Raw genomic sequence first — 21,931 nt, forward strand, 5'->3', positions numbered from 1 at the left:
GACTATGAGTAAACATGCCCTGTGCTGTGAGGATAGTGGGGTACATCCTGCCCCTCATGTAGGAGTTGGGCAGGCTTTCCGTTAACATGCCCGGTCTTGGGAGGATAGTGGGGTACATCCTGCCCCTCAGTTGGGGGTTTGGCAGGCTATGGGTGAACATGTCCTGTGCTGGTAGGATAGTGGGGTACATCCTGCCCCTCATGTGGGGGTGGGCAGGCTATGGGTGAACGTGCCCTGTGCTGGGAGGATAGTGGGGTACATCCTGCCCCTCATGTGGGGGTTGGGCAGACTATGAGTGAACATGCCCTGTGCTGGGAGGATAGTGGGGTACATCCTGCCCCTCATGTCGGGGTTGGGCAGACTATGAGTGAACATGCCCTGTGCTGGGAGGATAGTGGGGTACATCCTGCCCCTCATGTGGGGGTGGGCAGGCTATGGGTGAACATGCCCTGTCAGCCTGTAGAATATCCTGCCTGCGGGCGCTGTCTCTCCCGGGGCAGCTCGGTCCTCCTCACGCCCTCCTTGGAGCGGGGCCAGGCTGTGACACCGGAGCTCTGCTCCCTCCTACTAGTCACTGGAGTTATTTTAAAACTTCCATGCCGGATGGTCGCTGGGAGAGAGGGCTGAGAGCGCAGGAAGCCAGGCTCGGGGCAGCCCTGCGCCTGTAGACAATGGCATCTGCGGCGGGAGCTGTCTGTGTGTGATCAGGTTTCCCCCCTCCCTTGGCCCGGCCACCGCTCCAGTCCCTCCGGGTGATGTCTCTGCCCGTGCTGCTCCCTGGCTCTTGCTGCCCCGTGGCAGGGCTGTCTTCTTCCATGGGCAATGCGGCTCCTGTCTCTTCTCCGGGCGGAGAGCCTTCCCAGCACCGGGCACGTAGAGGCCGCGGGCCGCCCCAGCCCCCTCGATGTTCCGCTGCTCTGAGCCTGTGCCCCCCTCCTCCACCTCCCACTTTATCAAGCCGGCGCCGGGCTGGGGCTGGACTGATCCTTCCGGGGAGACCGCTGCTGTCCCTGGGGTTGCTGCAGCTGATCCTGGGCTGCTGCACTGTGGCTCTCAGTTTTGGGGCTCTGTCACTGAGCAAGAGCCCCCAGATCAGGAGTTCATGTCCCTTCTGGGCAGGATCCTCGGTGAGTAGCGGACACCTGCTGCATGTTATATCTAACCTATCTTATATCGCGATTGTCAGGACAGTTATGTATACATTACAATGCTGTGATGTAGGAGGTGAGACATACAAAAGACCTCTATCTGCATATTCAGTCTTATTCTGCATCAGCCCCAACATAAATCCCAAATAGGCAATAATGCATCCAACCCTCCCTTACTGTGCCAGTAATCCCCAAAGTGACCCATGCCCCCATAAGGGTGCGCCAGCCACAGACGCCTCCCAATATGTGTGCACCAGCCACTGATACCCGTCTTTTGTGCCGTCCATCCCATAAGTGTGCGCCAGCCACAGACTCCCCATAAGTGTGCGCCAGCCACAGACTCCCCATAAGTGTGCGCCAGCCACAGACTCCCCATAAGTGTGCACCAGCCACAGACTCCCCATAAGTGTGCGCCAGCCACAGACTCCCCATAAGTGTGCGCCGCCACAGATTCCCCATAAGTGTGCGCCAGCCACAGATTCCCCATAAGTGTGCGCCAGCCACAGATTCCCATAAGTGTGCGCCAGCCACAGATTCCCCATAAGTGTGCGCCAGCCACAGACTCCCCATAAGTGTGCGCCAGCCACAGACTCCCCATAAGTGTGCGCCAGCCACAGACTCCCCATAAGTGTGCGCCAGCCACAGACTCCCCATAAGTGTGCGCCGCCACAGATTCCCCATAAGTGTGCGCCAGCCACAGATTCCCCATAAGTGTGCGCCAGCCACAGATTCCCCATAAGTGTGCGCCAGCCACAGATTCCCCATAAGTGTGCGCCAGCCACAGACTCCCCATAAGTGTGCGCCAGCCACAGACTCCCCATAAGTGTGCGCCAGCCACAGACTCCCCATAAGTGTGCGCCAGCCACAGACTCCCCATAAGTGTGCACCAGACACATACTCCCCATGAGTGTGCACCAGCCACAGACTCCCCCTAAGTGTGCGCCGGCCACAGACTCCCCCTAAGTGTGCACCAGACACATACTCCCCATGAGTGTGCACCAGCCACAGACTCCCCATAAGTGTGCACCAGCCACAGACTCCCATAAAGCCACAGACTCCCCATAAGTGTGCACCAGCCACAGACTCCCCATAAGTGTGCACCAGACACATACTCCCCATGAGTGTGCACCAGCCACAGACTCCCCATAAGTGTGCACCAGCCACAGACTCCCATAAAGCCACAGATTCCCCATAAGTGTGCGCCAGCCACAGACTCCCCATAAGTGTGCGCCAGCCACAGACTCCCCATAAGTGTGCGCCAGCCACAGACTCCCCATAAGTGTGCGCCAGCCACAGACTCCCCATAAGTGTGCGCCAGCCACAGACTCCCCATAAGTGTGCGCCAGCCACAGACTCCCCATAAGTGTGCGCCAGCCACAGACTCCCCCTAAGTGTGCGCCAGCCACAGACTCCCCCTAAGTGTGCGCCAGCCACAGACTCCCCCTAAGTGTGCGCCAGCCACAGACTCCCCCTAAGTGTGCGCCAGCCACAGACTCCCCATAAGTGTGCGCCAGCCACAGACTCCCCATAAGTGTGCGCCAGCCACAGACTCCCCCTAAGTGTGCGCCAGCCACAGACTCCCCATAAGTATGCGCCAGCCACAGACTCCCCCTAAGTGTGCGCCAGCCACAGACTCCCCCTAAGTGTAAGTGTAAAGCCTCCTTGTGCTGCTATACCATGCTCCATCAGATGCTGTATGTACTGAACTATTCTCTACTAGAAGCAATGCTTCTATGAGTTAAAGCGGACCTGTTACCACCACACAATACAGCACAATCTGCAGGCAGCATGTTATAGAGCAGGAGGAGCTGAGCAGATTGATATATAGTTTTATGGGAAAAGATTCAGTTAACTTGTACGTTTTACATTTATATCTCTGCTATGTCTGAGCTCAGCTGTACACATGGAGGTGTTATCAGTGATTGATAGCATTCTCTGTATAAGTGTGTATACATAGATAGCTGTCAGTCACTGATAGTTGTACACAGGGGAGGTGTTATCAGTGATTGATAGCATTCTCTGTGTGTGTATACATAGATAGCTGTCAGTCACTGATAGTTGTACATGGGGGAGGTATTATCAGTGATTGATAGCATTCTCCGTGTAAGTGTGTATACATAGATAGCTGTCAGTCACTGATAGCTGTACATGGAGGAGGTGTTATTAGTGATTGATAGCATTCTCTGTGTAAGTGTGTATACATAGATAGCTAGCAGTCAGTCACTGATAGCTGTACATGGAGGAGGTGTTATCAGTGATTGATAGCATTCTCTGTGTAAGTGTGTATACATAGATAGCTGTCAGTCACTGATAGTTGTACACAGGGCGGTGTTACCAGTGACTGATAGCATTCTCTGTGTAAGTGTGTATACATAGATAGCTGTCAGTCACTGATAGTTGTACACAGGGGAGGTGTTATCAGTGATAGCATTCTGTGTGTAAGTGTGTATACATAGATAGCTGTCAGTCACTGATAGTTGTATACAGGGGAGGTGTTATCAGTGATTGATAGCATTCTCTGTGTAAGGCCTCATGCACACGACCGTTGTGTGCATCCGTGGCCGTTGTGCCGTTTTCCGTTTTTTTTCACGGACCCATTGACTTTAAATGGGTCAGTGGAAAAATCGGAAAATGCACCGTTTGGCAGCCGCATCCGTGATCCGTGTTTCCTGGCCGTGAAAAAAATAGGACCTGTCCTATTTTTTTCACGGCCAACGGTTCACGGACTCATTCAAGTCAATGGGTCCGTGAAAAATCACGGATGCACACAAGATTGTCATCCGTGTCCGTGATCCGTGTCCGTTTTTTCCTATCATTTCAATGGCAAACTTGACTTAGATTTTTTTTTCATTTTTCATGTCCGTGGATCCTCCAAAAAACAAGGAAGACCCACGGACGAAAAAACGGTCACGGACCTTTTGCGGACCTTAAAAAAAAAAACGGTCTTGTGCATGAGGCCTAAGTGTGTATACATAGATAGCTGTCAGTCACTGATAGTTGTACACGGGGAGGTGTTATTAGTGATTGATAGCATTCTCTGTGCAAGATAGCTAGCAGTCAGTCACTGATAGCTGTACATGGGGGAGGTGTTATCAGTGATTGATAGCATTCTCTGTGTAAGTGTGTATACATAGATAGCTGTCAGTCACTGATAGCTGTACATGAGGGAGGTGTTATCAGTGATTGATAGCATTCTCTGTGTAAGTGTGTATACATAGATAGCTGTCAGTCACTGATAGCTGTACATGGGGGAGGTATTATCAGTGATTGGTAGCATTCTCTGTGTAAGCGTGTATACATAGATAGCTGTCAGTCACTGATAGTTGTACACGGGGAGGTGTTATTAGTGATTGATAGCATTCTCTGTGTAAGATAGCTAGCAGTCAGTCACTGATAGCTGTACATGGGGGAGGTGTTATCAGTGATTGATAGCATTCCCTGTATAAGTGTATATACACAGATAGCTGTCAGTCACTGATAGTTGTACACAGGGGAGGTGTTATCAGTGATTGATAGAATTCTCTGTGTAAGTGTGTATACAGAGATAGCTGTCAGTCACTGATAGTTGTACACAGGGGAGGTATTATCAGTGATTGATAGCATTCTCTGTGTAAGTGTGTATACATAGCTGTCAGTCACTGATAGTTATACACAGGGGAGGTGTTATCAGTGATTGATAGCATTCTCTGTGTAAGTGTGTATACATAGTTAGCTGTCAGTCACTGATAGCTGTACACAGGGGATGTGTTATCAGTGATTGATATTATTCTCTGTGTAAGTGTGTATACATAGATAGCTGTCAGTCACCGATAGCTGTACACAGGGGATGTGTTATCAGTGATTGATATTATTCTCTGTGTAAGTGTGTATACATAGATAGCTGTCAGTCACTGATAGTTGTACATGGGGGAGGTGTTATCAGTGATTGATAGCATTCTCTGTGTAAGTGTGTATACATAGATAGCTGTCAGTAACTGATAATTGTACACGGGGAGGTATTATCAGTGATTGATAGCATTCTCTGTGTAAGTGTGTATACAGAGATAGCTGTCAGTCACTGATGGTTGTACATGGAGGAGGTGTTATCAGTGATTGATAGCATTCTCTGTGTAAGTGTGTATACATAGATAGCTGTCGGTCACTGATGGTTGTACACGGAGGAAGTGTTATCAGTGATTGATAGCGTTCTCTGTGTAAGTGTATATACATAGCTGTCAATCACTGATAGCTGTACACAGGGGAGGTGTTATCAGTGATTGATAGCATTCTCTGTGTAAGGGCTCGTTCACACGACCTTGTGAAACCCGTGCCCTTGCTGTGGACCACAAATTGCAGTCCACAATGTATGGGCACCGACCGTTGCCCAGCCGCATGGAGATTGTGGACCTATTCACTTAAATGGGCCCGCGATCCCTCCGTTCCCCAAAAAGATAGAGCATGTTCTATCTTTTTGCGGTGCGGAGGCACGAAATGGAACCCTAGGAAGTACTCCGTATTGCTTCTGTAGTGCTTCCGTAGTGTTCCGTTTCGCACCGTTCCACATCTCCGGATTTGCGAACCCATTGAAGCAGAATGCACACGGAACAGTGCCCGTGTTTTGCGGATCCGCAAATGCGGTCCACAATACGGCAACGGTCAGCACACGTTAGTGTGAACGAGCCCTTAGTGTGTATACATTAGTAGCTGTCAGTCACTGATAGCTGTACACAGGGGAGGCGTTATCAGTGATTGATAGCATTTTCTGTGTAAGTGTGTATACATAGATAGCTGTCAGTCACTGATAGTTGTACACAGGGGAAGTGTTATTAGTGATTGATAGCATTCTCTGTGTGTGTATACATAGATAGCTGTCAGTCACTGATAGCTGTACACAGGGGAGGTGTTATCAGTGATTGATAGCATTCCCTGTATAAGTGTGTATACATAGATAGCTGTCAGTCACTGATAGTTGTACACAGGGAAGGTGTTATCAGTGATTGATAGCATTCTCTGTGTAAGCGTGTATACATAGATAGCTGTCAGTCACTGATAGTTGTACACAGGGGAGGTGTTATCAGTGATTGATAGCATTCTCTGTGTAAGCGTGCATACATAGATAGCTGTCAGTCACTGATAGTTGTACACATGGAGGTGTTATCAGTGATTGGTAGCATTCTCTGTGTAAGTGTGCATACATAGCTGTCAGTCACTGATAGTTGTACACAGGGGAGGTGTTATCAGTGATTGATAGCATTCTCTGTGTAAGTGTGTATACATAGATAGCTGTCAGTCACTGATAGTTGTACACAGGAGAGTTATTATCAGTGAATGATAGCATTCTCTGTGTAAGTGTATATACATTGATAGCTGTCAGTCACTGATAGTTGTACACGGGGGAGGTATTATCAGTGATTGCTAGCATTCTGTGTGTAAGTGTGTATACATAGATAGCTGTCAGTCACTGATAGTTGTATACAGGGGAGGTGTTATCAGTGATTGATAGCATTCTCTGTGTAAGGCCTCATGCACACGACCGTTGTGTGCATCCGTGGCCGTTGTGCCGTTTTCCGTTTTTTTTCACGGACCCATTGACTTTAAATGGGTCAGTGGAAAAATCGGAAAATGCACCGTTTGGCAGCCGCATCCGTGATCCGTGTTCCTGGCCGTGAAAAAAATAGGACCTGTCCTATTTTTTTCACGGCCAACGGTTCACGGACTCATTCAAGTCAATGGGTCCGTGAAAAATCACGGATGCACACAAGATTGTCATCCGTGTCCGTGATCCGTGTCCGTTTTTTCCTATCATTTCAATGGCAAACTTGACTTAGATTTTTTTTTCATTTTTCATGTCCGTGGATCCTCCAAAAAACAAGGAAGACCCACGGACGAAAAAAACGGTCACGGACCTTTTGCGGACCTTAAAAAAAAAAACGGTCTTGTGCATGAGGCCTAAGTGTGTATACATAGATAGCTGTCAGTCACTGATAGTTGTACACGGGGAGGTGTTATTAGTGATTGATAGCATTCTCTGTGCAAGATAGCTAGCAGTCAGTCACTGATAGCTGTACATGGGGGAGGTGTTATCAGTGATTGATAGCATTCTCTGTGTAAGTGTGTATACATAGATAGCTGTCAGTCACTGATAGCTGTACATGAGGGAGGTGTTATCAGTGATTGATAGCATTCTCTGTGTAAGTGTGTATACATAGATAGCTGTCAGTCACTGATAGCTGTACATGGGGGAGGTATTATCAGTGATTGGTAGCATTCTCTGTGTAAGCGTGTATACATAGATAGCTGTCAGTCACTGATAGTTGTACACGGGGAGGTGTTATTAGTGATTGATAGCATTCTCTGTGTAAGATAGCTAGCAGTCAGTCACTGATAGCTGTACATGGGGGAGGTGTTATCAGTGATTGATAGCATTCCCTGTATAAGTGTATATACACAGATAGCTGTCAGTCACTGATAGTTGTACACAGGGGAGGTGTTATCAGTGATTGATAGAATTCTCTGTGTAAGTGTGTATACAGAGATAGCTGTCAGTCACTGATAGTTGTACACAGGGGAGGTATTATCAGTGATTGATAGCATTCTCTGTGTAAGTGTGTATACATAGCTGTCAGTCACTGATAGTTATACACAGGGGAGGTGTTATCAGTGATTGATAGCATTCTCTGTGTAAGTGTGTATACATAGTTAGCTGTCAGTCACTGATAGCTGTACACAGGGGATGTGTTATCAGTGATTGATATTATTCTCTGTGTAAGTGTGTATACATAGATAGCTGTCAGTCACCGATAGCTGTACACAGGGGATGTGTTATCAGTGATTGATATTATTCTCTGTGTAAGTGTGTATACATAGATAGCTGTCAGTCACTGATAGTTGTACATGGGGGAGGTGTTATCAGTGATTGATAGCATTCTCTGTGTAAGTGTGTATACATAGATAGCTGTCAGTAACTGATAATTGTACACGGGGAGGTATTATCAGTGATTGATAGCATTCTCTGTGTAAGTGTGTATACAGAGATAGCTGTCAGTCACTGATGGTTGTACATGGAGGAGGTGTTATCAGTGATTGATAGCATTCTCTGTGTAAGTGTGTATACATAGATAGCTGTCGGTCACTGATGGTTGTACACGGAGGAAGTGTTATCAGTGATTGATAGCGTTCTCTGTGTAAGTGTATATACATAGCTGTCAATCACTGATAGCTGTACACAGGGGAGGTGTTATCAGTGATTGATAGCATTCTCTGTGTAAGGGCTCGTTCACACGACCTTGTGAAACCCGTGCCCTTGCTGTGGACCACAAATTGCAGTCCACAATGTATGGGCACCGACCGTTGCCCAGCCGCATGGAGATTGTGGACCTATTCACTTAAATGGGCCCGCGATCCCTCCGTTCCCCAAAAAGATAGAGCATGTTCTATCTTTTTGCGGTGCGGAGGCACGAAATGGAACCCTAGGAAGTACTCCGTATTGCTTCTGTAGTGCTTCCGTAGTGTTCCGTTTCGCACCGTTCCACATCTCCGGATTTGCGAACCCATTGAAGCAGAATGCACACGGAACAGTGCCCGTGTTTTGCGGATCCGCAAATGCGGTCCACAATACGGCAACGGTCAGCACACGTTAGTGTGAACGAGCCCTTAGTGTGTATACATTAGTAGCTGTCAGTCACTGATAGCTGTACACAGGGGAGGCGTTATCAGTGATTGATAGCATTTTCTGTGTAAGTGTGTATACATAGATAGCTGTCAGTCACTGATAGTTGTACACAGGGGAAGTGTTATTAGTGATTGATAGCATTCTCTGTGTGTGTATACATAGATAGCTGTCAGTCACTGATAGCTGTACACAGGGGAGGTGTTATCAGTGATTGATAGCATTCCCTGTATAAGTGTGTATACATAGATAGCTGTCAGTCACTGATAGTTGTACACAGGGAAGGTGTTATCAGTGATTGATAGCATTCTCTGTGTAAGCGTGTATACATAGATAGCTGTCAGTCACTGATAGTTGTACACAGGGGAGGTGTTATCAGTGATTGATAGCATTCTCTGTGTAAGCGTGCATACATAGATAGCTGTCAGTCACTGATAGTTGTACACATGGAGGTGTTATCAGTGATTGGTAGCATTCTCTGTGTAAGTGTGCATACATAGCTGTCAGTCACTGATAGTTGTACACAGGGGAGGTGTTATCAGTGATTGATAGCATTCTCTGTGTAAGTGTGTATACATAGATAGCTGTCAGTCACTGATAGTTGTACACAGGAGAGTTATTATCAGTGAATGATAGCATTCTCTGTGTAAGTGTATATACATTGATAGCTGTCAGTCACTGATAGTTGTACACGGGGGAGGTATTATCAGTGATTGCTAGCATTCTGTGTGTAAGTGTGTATACATAGATAGCTGTCAGTCACTGATAGTTGTATACAGGGGAGGTGTTATCAGTGATTGATAGCATTCTCTGTGTAAGGCCTCATGCACACGACCGTTGTGTGCATCCGTGGCCGTTGTGCCGTTTTCCGTTTTTTTTCACGGACCCATTGACTTTAAATGGGTCAGTGGAAAAATCGGAAAATGCACCGTTTGGCAGCCGCATCCGTGATCCGTGTTTCCTGGCCGTGAAAAAAATAGGACCTGTCCTATTTTTTTCACGGCCAACGGTTCACGGACTCATTCAAGTCAATGGGTCCGTGAAAAATCACGGATGCACACAAGATTGTCATCCGTGTCCGTGATCCGTGTCCGTTTTTTCCTATCATTTCAATGGCAAACTTGACTTAGATTTTTTTTTCATTTTTCATGTCCGTGGATCCTCCAAAAAACAAGGAAGACCCACGGACGAAAAAACGGTCACGGACCTTTTGCGGACCTTAAAAAAAAAAACGGTCTTGTGCATGAGGCCTAAGTGTGTATACATAGATAGCTGTCAGTCACTGATAGTTGTACACGGGGAGGTGTTATTAGTGATTGATAGCATTCTCTGTGCAAGATAGCTAGCAGTCAGTCACTGATAGCTGTACATGGGGGAGGTGTTATCAGTGATTGATAGCATTCTCTGTGTAAGTGTGTATACATAGATAGCTGTCAGTCACTGATAGCTGTACATGAGGGAGGTGTTATCAGTGATTGATAGCATTCTCTGTGTAAGTGTGTATACATAGATAGCTGTCAGTCACTGATAGCTGTACATGGGGGAGGTATTATCAGTGATTGGTAGCATTCTCTGTGTAAGCGTGTATACATAGATAGCTGTCAGTCACTGATAGTTGTACACGGGGAGGTGTTATTAGTGATTGATAGCATTCTCTGTGTAAGATAGCTAGCAGTCAGTCACTGATAGCTGTACATGGGGGAGGTGTTATCAGTGATTGATAGCATTCCCTGTATAAGTGTATATACACAGATAGCTGTCAGTCACTGATAGTTGTACACAGGGGAGGTGTTATCAGTGATTGATAGAATTCTCTGTGTAAGTGTGTATACAGAGATAGCTGTCAGTCACTGATAGTTGTACACAGGGGAGGTATTATCAGTGATTGATAGCATTCTCTGTGTAAGTGTGTATACATAGCTGTCAGTCACTGATAGTTATACACAGGGGAGGTGTTATCAGTGATTGATAGCATTCTCTGTGTAAGTGTGTATACATAGTTAGCTGTCAGTCACTGATAGCTGTACACAGGGGATGTGTTATCAGTGATTGATATTATTCTCTGTGTAAGTGTGTATACATAGATAGCTGTCAGTCACCGATAGCTGTACACAGGGGATGTGTTATCAGTGATTGATATTATTCTCTGTGTAAGTGTGTATACATAGATAGCTGTCAGTCACTGATAGTTGTACATGGGGGAGGTGTTATCAGTGATTGATAGCATTCTCTGTGTAAGTGTGTATACATAGATAGCTGTCAGTAACTGATAATTGTACACGGGGAGGTATTATCAGTGATTGATAGCATTCTCTGTGTAAGTGTGTATACAGAGATAGCTGTCAGTCACTGATGGTTGTACATGGAGGAGGTGTTATCAGTGATTGATAGCATTCTCTGTGTAAGTGTGTATACATAGATAGCTGTCGGTCACTGATGGTTGTACACGGAGGAAGTGTTATCAGTGATTGATAGCGTTCTCTGTGTAAGTGTATATACATAGCTGTCAATCACTGATAGCTGTACACAGGGGAGGTGTTATCAGTGATTGATAGCATTCTCTGTGTAAGGGCTCGTTCACACGACCTTGTGAAACCCGTGCCCTTGCTGTGGACCACAAATTGCAGTCCACAATGTATGGGCACCGACCGTTGCCCAGCCGCATGGAGATTGTGGACCTATTCACTTAAATGGGCCCGCGATCCCTCCGTTCCCCAAAAAGATAGAGCATGTTCTATCTTTTTGCGGTGCGGAGGCACGAAATGGAACCCTAGGAAGTACTCCGTATTGCTTCTGTAGTGCTTCCGTAGTGTTCCGTTTCGCACCGTTCCACATCTCCGGATTTGCGAACCCATTGAAGCAGAATGCACACGGAACAGTGCCCGTGTTTTGCGGATCCGCAAATGCGGTCCACAATACGGCAACGGTCAGCACACGTTAGTGTGAACGAGCCCTTAGTGTGTATACATTAGTAGCTGTCAGTCACTGATAGCTGTACACAGGGGAGGCGTTATCAGTGATTGATAGCATTTTCTGTGTAAGTGTGTATACATAGATAGCTGTCAGTCACTGATAGTTGTACACAGGGGAAGTGTTATTAGTGATTGATAGCATTCTCTGTGTGTGTATACATAGATAGCTGTCAGTCACTGATAGCTGTACACAGGGGAGGTGTTATCAGTGATTGATAGCATTCCCTGTATAAGTGTGTATACATAGATAGCTGTCAGTCACTGATAGTTGTACACAGGGAAGGTGTTATCAGTGATTGATAGCATTCTCTGTGTAAGCGTGTATACATAGATAGCTGTCAGTCACTGATAGTTGTACACAGGGGAGGTGTTATCAGTGATTGATAGCATTCTCTGTGTAAGCGTGTATACATAGATAGCTGTCAGTCACTGATAGTTGTACACATGGAGGTGTTATCAGTGATTGGTAGCATTCTCTGTGTAAGTGTGCATACATAGCTGTCAGTCACTGATAGTTGTACACAGGGGAGGTGTTATCAGTGATTGATAGCATTCTCTGTGTAAGTGTGTATACATAGATAGCTGTCAGTCACTGATAGCTGTACACAGGAAAGGTGTTATCAGTGATTGATAGCATTCTCTGTATAAGTGTGTATACATAGATAGCTGTCAGTCACTGATAATTGTACACAGGGGAGGTGTTATCAGTGATTGATAGCATTCTCCGTGTAAGTGTGTATACATAGATAGCTGTCAGTCACTGATAGCTGTACACAGGGGAGGTGTTATCAGTGATTGATAGCATTCTCTGTGTAAGTGTGTATACATAGATAGCTGTCAGTCACTGATAGCTGTACACAGGGAGGTGTTATTAGTGATTAATAGCATTCTCTGTGTAAGTGTGTATACATAGATAGCTGTCAGTCACTGATAGCTGTACACAGGGAGGTGTTATCAGTGATTGATAGCATTCTCTGTGTAAGCGTGTATACATAGATAGCTGTCAGTCACTGATAGTTGTACACGGGGGAGGTATTATCAGTGATTGCTAGCATTCTCTGTGTAAGCGTGTATACATAGATAGCTGTCAGTCACTGATAGCTGTACACGGGAAAGGTGTTATCAGTGATTGATAGCATTCTCTGTATAAGTGTGTATACATAGATAGCTGTCAGTCACTGATAGCTGTACACAGGGAGGTGTTATTAGTGATTAATAGCATTCTCTGTGTAAGTGTGTATATATAGATAGCTGTCAGTCACTGATAGCTGTATACGGGGGAGGTGTTATCAGTGATTGATAGCATTCTCTGTGTAAGTGTGTATACATAGATAGCTGTCAGTCACTGATAGCTGTACACAGGGGAGGTGTTATCAGTGATTGATAGCATTCTCTGTGTAAGTGTGTATACATAGATAGCTGTCAGTCACTGATAGCTGTACACAGGGGAGGTGTTATCAGTAATTGATGGCATTCAAAAGACCTTTCAAAAGTGTTTTTGTAGGTACCAAAGATAATGAGGCATTTAGTTTGATCAAGTTTCACACTAGCCACTAGGCCTAATATATGTCAAGGCTTCCTGTTCTTTGAGTGCAGCCACATGGGACATAGACACAGTGGACAGGAGGAGACCTCATCGAGTTCTATGGGAGAGTCTCCTTGACATGCTCTGTGATAAGCTTGTGATATCAGTGTTATCTATACATAGAGGACGATATCAGTCAACTTTCGACCTATTATTACATCTAGTGGCCAGTGCCAAACTTACATACTTTTAGATTATTTTTTTTTTACAATATATTGATATGCAAAATTAAAACAAAAATATCCAAAATGCTAAAAAATGTGTTTAACATAAAAACCTGATCATTCAGACAGCTGTATGTTGTGTTCCGCACCCGTTCCGCATTTTTGTAGAAAGAGTGCGGACACATTCATTTCAATGGGACCGCAAAAGATTCTGACAGCACAGTGTGACAGCACATCCGTTGTTCCGTTCTGCAGTCCCGTAAAAAATACATAGCGTGTGTTATTCTTTTATTGCGGACAAGAATAGGCATTTTTTATGAGAGTGGCGGCCAAGTGCAGTCGGCACATTTCGGAACGCAGTCGGGCCGGTAACCGTGTTTTGCGGATCCGCAATTTGTGGACCACAAAACACATACAGCCGTCTGAATGAGTAAATCCTGCGGAACAATCTGACACTGGATTGGCGTCAGAAATGCAATCGTCAGCCTTGGATTTCTGCTGACAGATTTGCAGTTTGGTCTGCTGTGGGACTGTGTGTGGATTAGCCTCATTTAGTGGAGCTAAACCAGTGTGGCTAAGCACAGTTTCCGTGCCAAGAAGTGACAAAGAACCAGTGGCTGCATGAACGGCAATGCTGATTTCCATTAAGAACAATGAATTGAAGAATTCAGCATGAATTCCGCACAGGATTTATGAAACGTTCATCTATTTTAGGGCTCATTCAGATGACCGTATGCTGTCCGCAAAAATGCTGTATTTTGGCTGACAGTTCAGCATGTCCGAAAAAAACAAACGGATTGCATTCTGCATTTTTGCGGACCCATAGACGTACTGATTTTCACTGACCAGTATAGGACATGTTTTATTTGTTTTGCAGAGCCAAAGAATGGAGAAAAGGGCCCCATAGAAGTGAATGGGTCCGCATCTAATCCACAAAAAAAAAAACAGATCCGCTTTTTTGCTGACAGCATATGGCCGTCTGAATGAGCCCCTTAACATATCCTAAAGCAGGGATCAGCACTCCAGCTGCTGTGAAACTACAACTCCCAGCATGCACACTTACTTAGCTGTTCTTGTAACTCCCAAAGAAGTGAAAGGGGGATTCTGGGAGTTGTAGTTTCAGAACCGTTGGAGTGCCAGAGGTTGCTTATCCCTGCCCTAAAGCCTTTATTAGACTGGCAGATAGTCTACCAGTAACGAGCATTGGTACTAATGCTTATTAGCGGTCATCTGACAGAGTAAAGCCTCATGCAGATGTCCGTGGAACGCGGTCCGTGAGATTCCTGACTGTCATTGCAGGAGCACACGGCATCATAGCAGCCAATAACACCGTGCGCTCCTGCAATGCCAGTCCGGTTCTCGCGGACCGTGTTCCACGGATGTCTGCATGAGGCTTAATACTGCTGCCAATTACCTGATAAATGAGCAAACGCTTGTTTATCGGGCAATGCCAATCTTTCAACAGGTTTAAAAATCCTAATTTGCCAGAGGCAGATCGTGGTGTCTAATCAAGATCTGCTGCTGGCAAACAGTGATGGAATTAGCGATCACTCCCCATACCGAGGAGGTAATAGCAGCGGCTCCTCCACTGACGAGCAGGCGATTGCCGGGAAGGAACGCTTCCTTCCCGGCAATCACTTGCATAATCTGCCCATGTAATGCAGCCTTTACCATCCTTTATCCTATTTCTGACCAAGGGTAACTCAGACATGTATAGAAACCGCTGCAATATTTGTCACTTTTTTTATTGCAAAGTTGCCATTAATATGTTTTCTTAGACAAACACGACTAAAATACTACAATGCATTTGTTCATAAGGAGTTAAATGGCTAATTAATAAGGTTGTCATGATATCCCTACCTGAAGGGGGGGGCTGCAGTATTTAATATTTAATGAATAGCTCCACAAAAGGTCACGTTGGCCTTTAACAAAAGACAAGGAAAGCATCTTTCCCCTCGATAGTAATATTCTTGTATAAAAACGAGGGATCTGAATAATTTTAGAGGTAACTCTAAGAGCCACCTGGGATTTATTTCACTTTTTCCCCCTTTTTTTCTTTGTTTGCAAAATTGTTTGTTTTCTTCATTACTGTAACATAATAGGAAAGTGTTGCCTGATGTGTCGGATGACTGTTCTTGGGTTCTGTCCGGTTAGGGCTTGTTCACATCTGCAGTGGAGGGCTCTGTTCAGGTCAACCAAAAAAAAAAAGTTAAGCATGCAGTTTTTTTTGTCCTGTATAAAAGAGATTCCCAAAACAGATAATGAATGGACTCCATTGTAGTCAGTGGAGTCTGTTCAGCTCCGCTCATCTCAGTTATGTGCCAAATCCTGTAACGGAGCAGAACAATGGAGATATATAGCGCTGGTGTGAACTCGCCCTTACCCGTGCTGCCTTCTTTAGGCTTCATGGTCTTGTCCTGACTTGCTGCCTTCTTTAGGTTTCATGGTCTTGTCCTGACCTGCTGCCTTCTTTAGGTTTCATGGTCTTGTCCTGACCTGCTGACATTACTTTTCTTTGCCTGCAAGCCATGCTCTCTGCTCATTTTATCTTATGTGGCAGACTATACTTCATTTTGGCTTGTCAGCTGGAGCCCGGGGCAGACAACCTTTATATCAGATCTGTATCTGACTTGTTTTATTGATGGTTTGTAGAAAAAGAACAAATACATTTATTAAAAAAAATATATATATATTTAAGGGGTTTTCCAGAATTTTGATATTGATGGCTTGTCCTCAGGATTTTGTTGCAGAAGTTTCTGTTCTGAAAATGAATTACAGTGATTCCTCAAGATATAATGGCCTCAGGATACAATATTTTCAACATACAGAGGTCTTTTCTGACCCATCGTAAGTTGAAACCAGACTCAACGTACAATGTCTCAGACTCAGATCCAACCAATCCAGGTCACCTCTCTGGTACAATAGCTGGATTAGTTGGCTAGTTAGCAGCTATTCCTGACTGTTATATGTGAGGACTTGTGTTGTCTGTCTTAGTTATCTGCTTATTTTTCTTATATACTCATTTTCTCTTATCCTGGATGACATTTTGGGGCTTTGGAACCAATTATTCAACTTACAATGGTTTCAGCATACAATGGTTGTCCTGGAACCAATTAATATTATATATTGAGGGACCACTGCACATTCACCTGAAACAAACAGTGGTTCATGTTGTGGTGAACTTGAGACATTTGCAGTTTCACCAGTCAAAATAATCTTTTTGCCCATTTTCATATTAAAGGGGTTTTCGGGATTTAAATATTAAGGACCTGTCCTCAGGATAGATCATCAATAGAGCTGAGCGAATTTCATATTTTTAAATTCGTTCACTTCTATTATGACGGAATGAATAACGGAATGCCTCTAAAGGCATTCCGTCATAGAATTGCGTTATGGTCCGTGGTAACGGAATCCATAACGCAATTCTGCTTTTACCACCAAACAAAGCGTGAATGAATTAAAAAATATGAAATTCGCTCATCTCTAGCCATCAATATCAGATCAATACCGTCTCCCAAAACCGCTGATAATAAGCTGTTTGAAAAGACTGTAACCTGAGACTAATGTCCATCGATCATATGGCTTTTGTGCTGCTCAGTCCCATTTCATATCCAATGAATGCCATTTTTAGCAGTTTTCTCCTTTGCATCTCTAAAGCTACTTTCACACTAGCGTTTTAGTTTTCCAGTATTGAGATCTGTCATAGGGGCTCAATACCGTAAAAAAACGCTGAACTGAACAGAACGTATTGCTCCAAAATGCATTCCGTTCTGTTTAGTTGCGTTCTCATACAGGAGAGCAAACCGCAACATGTTGTAGTTTGCTTTCCGTCCCGACACAATCTGACACAAACGGATCCGTCCTCCATTGACTTTCAATGAAGTTTATGACAATCCGTCTTGGCAATGTTAAAGATAATACAACCGGATCCGTTTATAACGGGTACAGATGGTTGTATTATCAGTAACGGAAGCGTTTTTGCTGAGCCCTGCCGGATCCAGTAAAAACGCTAGTGTGAAAGTAGCCTTAGATTGTGTTTTGTCTATAGTTATAATGAGTACAGGAATACAAGTATTTCCATAGTGTTTACTTCCTTTTTTAACCGTAATATCTCTTATTATTATGTTTTTATTGGCTTTATCTCACAACCTTGCGAAAAATGTTGAATAATGAAATTAGCGTACTATAAAGAGCACTTGACATTTTGAAATGTTATATGTGCCTTTCATTCCCCTTATGGGAGTCCAAGCATCTGCAGGGTACTGTTATTGTTTAAGGAGAAATGTCCTACTGAGCGCAGTTGCTCTAATGAAGACTGGGAAGAGGCATTAAGATCCTTTGCCAGTATTAAATGGAGTAGTTTATTTTTACGTCAGCTACATTCCATCTACATGTTGACATTTAGTGAACCTGAGAAGAGAGCTTGGAAAATAGGTTACCTACATATCACTCCTAGCAGTGAAGTGCACTTACCCGAACACTCTGCATTACAGAACTGAGAACAGGTGTAGTGTGCGTACTATATAGAACAGAATCACAGAGATGGAAGAAATGAGCTTAGATAGTTATCAAATATGCAGAAATTATTCATAAATAAATGAATAGAAATACTACACGTTGCCAAATCCAGCCAGGTAGCTGGTGCACCTAGAATGTTCCGCTTTATTGCCTGACTACTAAAAGCGAATCACAGGGGTTCCTATGATGATCAAGCTGGCCCCCAAAGTGTTCAGTAGTTTGTCCACCCCTGATACTTAGGTGATACTATACAGTCAAAAGGATTTTCCAAGATTTTATAACTGGTGACCTATCCTCTGGATCAGTATCTGAATGGTGGAGGTCCAGCACCCGGGACCACCGCCAATCACCTGTTTGAGAAGGCACCAGTGCTATTGTGAGTGCCACGGCCTTCTCGGTGCTCACCAAACACAGTGCTGTACATTCTATAGTGGCTTTGCTTGGTATCGCGCTCAGCCCCATTTATTTGAATGGGGCTGAGCGGCGTCTAGACCACGTGACCGATGAACGTATCGTCACTGGCCTACGAAAAGCTGAGTGAAGGCCTCGGCACTACTGCGAGCGTCTGTGCCTTCTCAAACAGCTGATCAGTGGGGGTCCCAGGTCCAGTAAGTCTCGGAAAACCCTTTAAATTTCTTCTAAATATTGCATAAGATGGAGAACAAGAGCTTCATGAAAAACATGTTCAATCATTGAAACATATAAGAAGAGTTGACCCTTTGTGGGGGTAGGTTTTGTGATTCCCTGATTGCTAGAATACTGAGGCATGTGTCCTTTCAGTTTTTAATCAGGGGGTCTCTGGATCCTCTAGCTATGGGGATGGCACTATTAAAACATGCCAAAAGGAGAATGCTAAGCAGAGCACCACCAGCTCCTTCACTGCAAGTTGACATGTCTGCACTGCGCTGAAAATCCACAACGATTTACAGTACAGTTTTAAAAACCCCATCCACATGCAGTGGGTAAAAGTCAAGCAGAATTGAGGGCATGCTGTGCCTATTTGGCTGGAGTGAAGGGTGTTTGGACATTGGGGGGAGATTTATCAAAACTGCTGTAAAGGAAAACTGACTTAGTTGCCCATAGCAACCAATCAGATTCCACCTTTCATTTTTCAGAACACCTTTGGAAAATGAAAGGTAGAATCTGATTCTTTGCTATGGACAACTAAACCAGTTTTTCATATATACAGTGCCCATAATTATTCATACCCCTGGCAAATTTTGACTTAAAGTTACTTTTATTCAACCAGCAAGTCATTTTTTTTATGGGAAATGACATAGGTGTCTCCCAAAAGATAATAAGACGATGTACAAGAGCCATTATTGTGGAAAAAAAAAACATTTCTCAGCTTTTATTTACGGTACATTTGAGCAAAAAGTGTCCAGTCCAAAATTATTCATACCCTTCTCAATAATCAATAGAAAAGCCTTTATTGGCTATTACAGCAATCAAACGCTTCCTATAATTGCAGACCAGCTTTTTGCATGTCTCCACAGGTATCTTTGCCCATTCATCTTTAGCAATGAGCTCCAAATCTTTCAGGTTGGAGGGTCTTCTTGCCATCACCCTGATCTTTAGCTCCCTCCACAGATTCTCAATTGGATTTAAGTCTGGACTCTGGCTGGGCCACTCCAAAACGTTAATGTTGTTGTCTGCTAACCATTTCTTCACCACTTTTTCTGTGTGTTTTGGGTCGTTGTCATGCTGAAATGTCCACTGGTGCCCAAGGCCAAGTTTCTCTGCCGACTGCCTGATGTTGTCGTTGAGAATCCTCATGTATTGCTCTTTATTCATGGTGCCGTTTACTGTGATTAGGTTCCCTGGTCCATTGGATGAAACCCCTACAAATGAAGGAAGGATCATTGTGACCAAACAATTCAATTTTTGTTTCATCTGACCATAACACAGAAGACCAGAAGTCTTCTTCTTTGTCCAGATGAGCTTTTGCAAAGGCCAAGCGAGCTTTTGTGTGCCTTAGGCTACTTTCACACTTGCGCTTGATCGGATCCGTTCTGAACGGATCCGATCATATTAATGCAGACGAAGGCTCCGTTCAGTACGGATCCGTCTGCATTAATAACTTATAAAAATTTCTAAGTGCGCAAGATGCCTGAGCGGATCCGTTCAGACTTTCAACGTAAAGTCAATGGGGGACGGATCCGCTTGATTGAGCCATATGGTGTCATCTTCAAGCGGATCTGCATCAGTCTGAACGCCGCCAGACTGATGCAGCCTGAGCGGATCCGCTCCATTCAGACTGCATCAGGGCTGGACGGAAGCGTTCTGCTCCGCTCGTGAGCTCCTTCAAACGGAGCTCACGAGCGGAAAGCAGAACGCTAGTGTGAAAGTAGCCTTATCTGAAGATGTGGCGTCCTCCTTGGTCTGCATCCGTGGAGCCCAGCAGTGTGCAGTGTCCGTTCGATTGTCTGCCTTGAGACATTGCCACTAGCAGAGCCCAGATTCTCCAGGATGGCCTTGGTGGTGATCCTTGGATTCTTTTTCACTTCTCTAACTATCCTCCTGGCCAGCACAGGTGTCACTTTTGGCTTCCGACCACGTCCACAGTGAGGAACATCTTGTATTTTTATTTATAATACTTTGCACTGTAGCCACTGGAACTTGAAAACATTTAGAAATGGCCTTGTAGCCCTTTCCTGACTTGTGAGCAGCCACAATGCGCAGCCACAGGTCCTCACTGAGCTCCTTTGTCTTAGCCATGAATGTCCACAAACCAACTGCAGAGAGCAGCTGTTTTTCACCTGTTGAGTTGATTAAAACACCTGTTCCCAATTAATCAGGGTAATTAGGATGTTTTAGAACAGCTTGGACTATTTGGAATGGTATAGAACTTTTGATTTTCCCTCAAACTGTGAAAGTTTGTGAAGGGTATGAATAATTTTGGACTGGACACTTTTTGCTCAAATGTAAATAAAAGCTGAGAAATGTCCCCGCAATAATGCCTCTTGTCCTCTTGTACATCGTCTTATTATCTTTTGGGAGACACCTACGTCATTTCCCATCAAAAAATTACCTGCTGGTTGAATAAAAGTAACTTTAAGTCAAAATTTGCCTGGGGTATGAATAATTATGGGCAGCACTGTGTGTGTGTGTATATATATATATATAATTTATTTTTATTTTTTATTTTTTTATTATTATTGTAATAGCTTTCATGCCTTTTTTATTGACTCTGGGAGTGTGTAGGTAAATTAATGAATAATCCATTCAGTATTCCTGCAGCTCAACACCATAAAATAAACACACCGAAGAATTAAAAGTCATAAAACATAACTGAGATTGATTTTGGAATCTCTTTTTGTAGGTAATTCTGTCTGGAATTATAGGACTAACTACATGGAAGAAGCCCATGGTCCTTCTGGTAAGTGAAAAATACCACTGGCCGAGATAACTGGGTACAACATTTATGACCTGTCCTCAGAATAGGTAATCAATATCTGATCGGTGAGGGACCAGTCGGCTGTTTTCACTGGAGCGCTGTGGCCTCCTTGTAGCATACCATGCACAGCACCCTACATTGTATAGTGGCTGCACTTGGTATTACAGCTCAGGCCCATTCACTTGAACAGGACTGAGCTGCACATAGGCCATGTAACTGATGTACAAGGTGTCACTGTCCTTGGAAGAGGCCACAGCACTCACCGGCCTATTCAGCTGGTCGGTGGTGGTGCTAGGAGTGAGACCCCCAATGATCTGGTATTGATGATCTATTCTGAGCATAGGTTATCATAATTTAATCCTGGAAAACTCTGTTAACCAATGTGAAACAGAATTGGATAATGTTCTTTTGATGCATCTGTGGAAAATCTCAGAAATATATAAATTAGAGGGGTTGTCAGGGGTGACCTGACTTTTCTTTTCTTAAAGATCAGGTTGTG

At 44.5% G+C, this 21,931-nt stretch overlaps 1 protein-coding gene across 1 annotated transcript in view; it reads left to right on the top strand.

The window, feature by feature from the left end:
* Positions 1-560: 560 nt before the first annotated feature.
* The window catches only part of FAM189A2 (family with sequence similarity 189 member A2), an 84,648-nt gene continuing 63,277 nt past the window's right edge, over positions 561-21,931 (top strand). Inside the window, exons 1-2 of the mRNA XM_044272831.1 lie at positions 561-1,127; positions 21,358-21,414. Coding sequence (XP_044128766.1) covers positions 756-1,127; positions 21,358-21,414 — 429 coding nt within the window. The 5' untranslated portion in view covers positions 561-755. The remainder of the gene's footprint in view (positions 1,128-21,357; positions 21,415-21,931) is intronic.

This window comes from Bufo gargarizans, chromosome 1 (assembly GCF_014858855.1).
Source record: "Bufo gargarizans isolate SCDJY-AF-19 chromosome 1, ASM1485885v1, whole genome shotgun sequence".
Taxonomy (NCBI): Eukaryota; Metazoa; Chordata; class Amphibia; order Anura; family Bufonidae; genus Bufo; species Bufo gargarizans.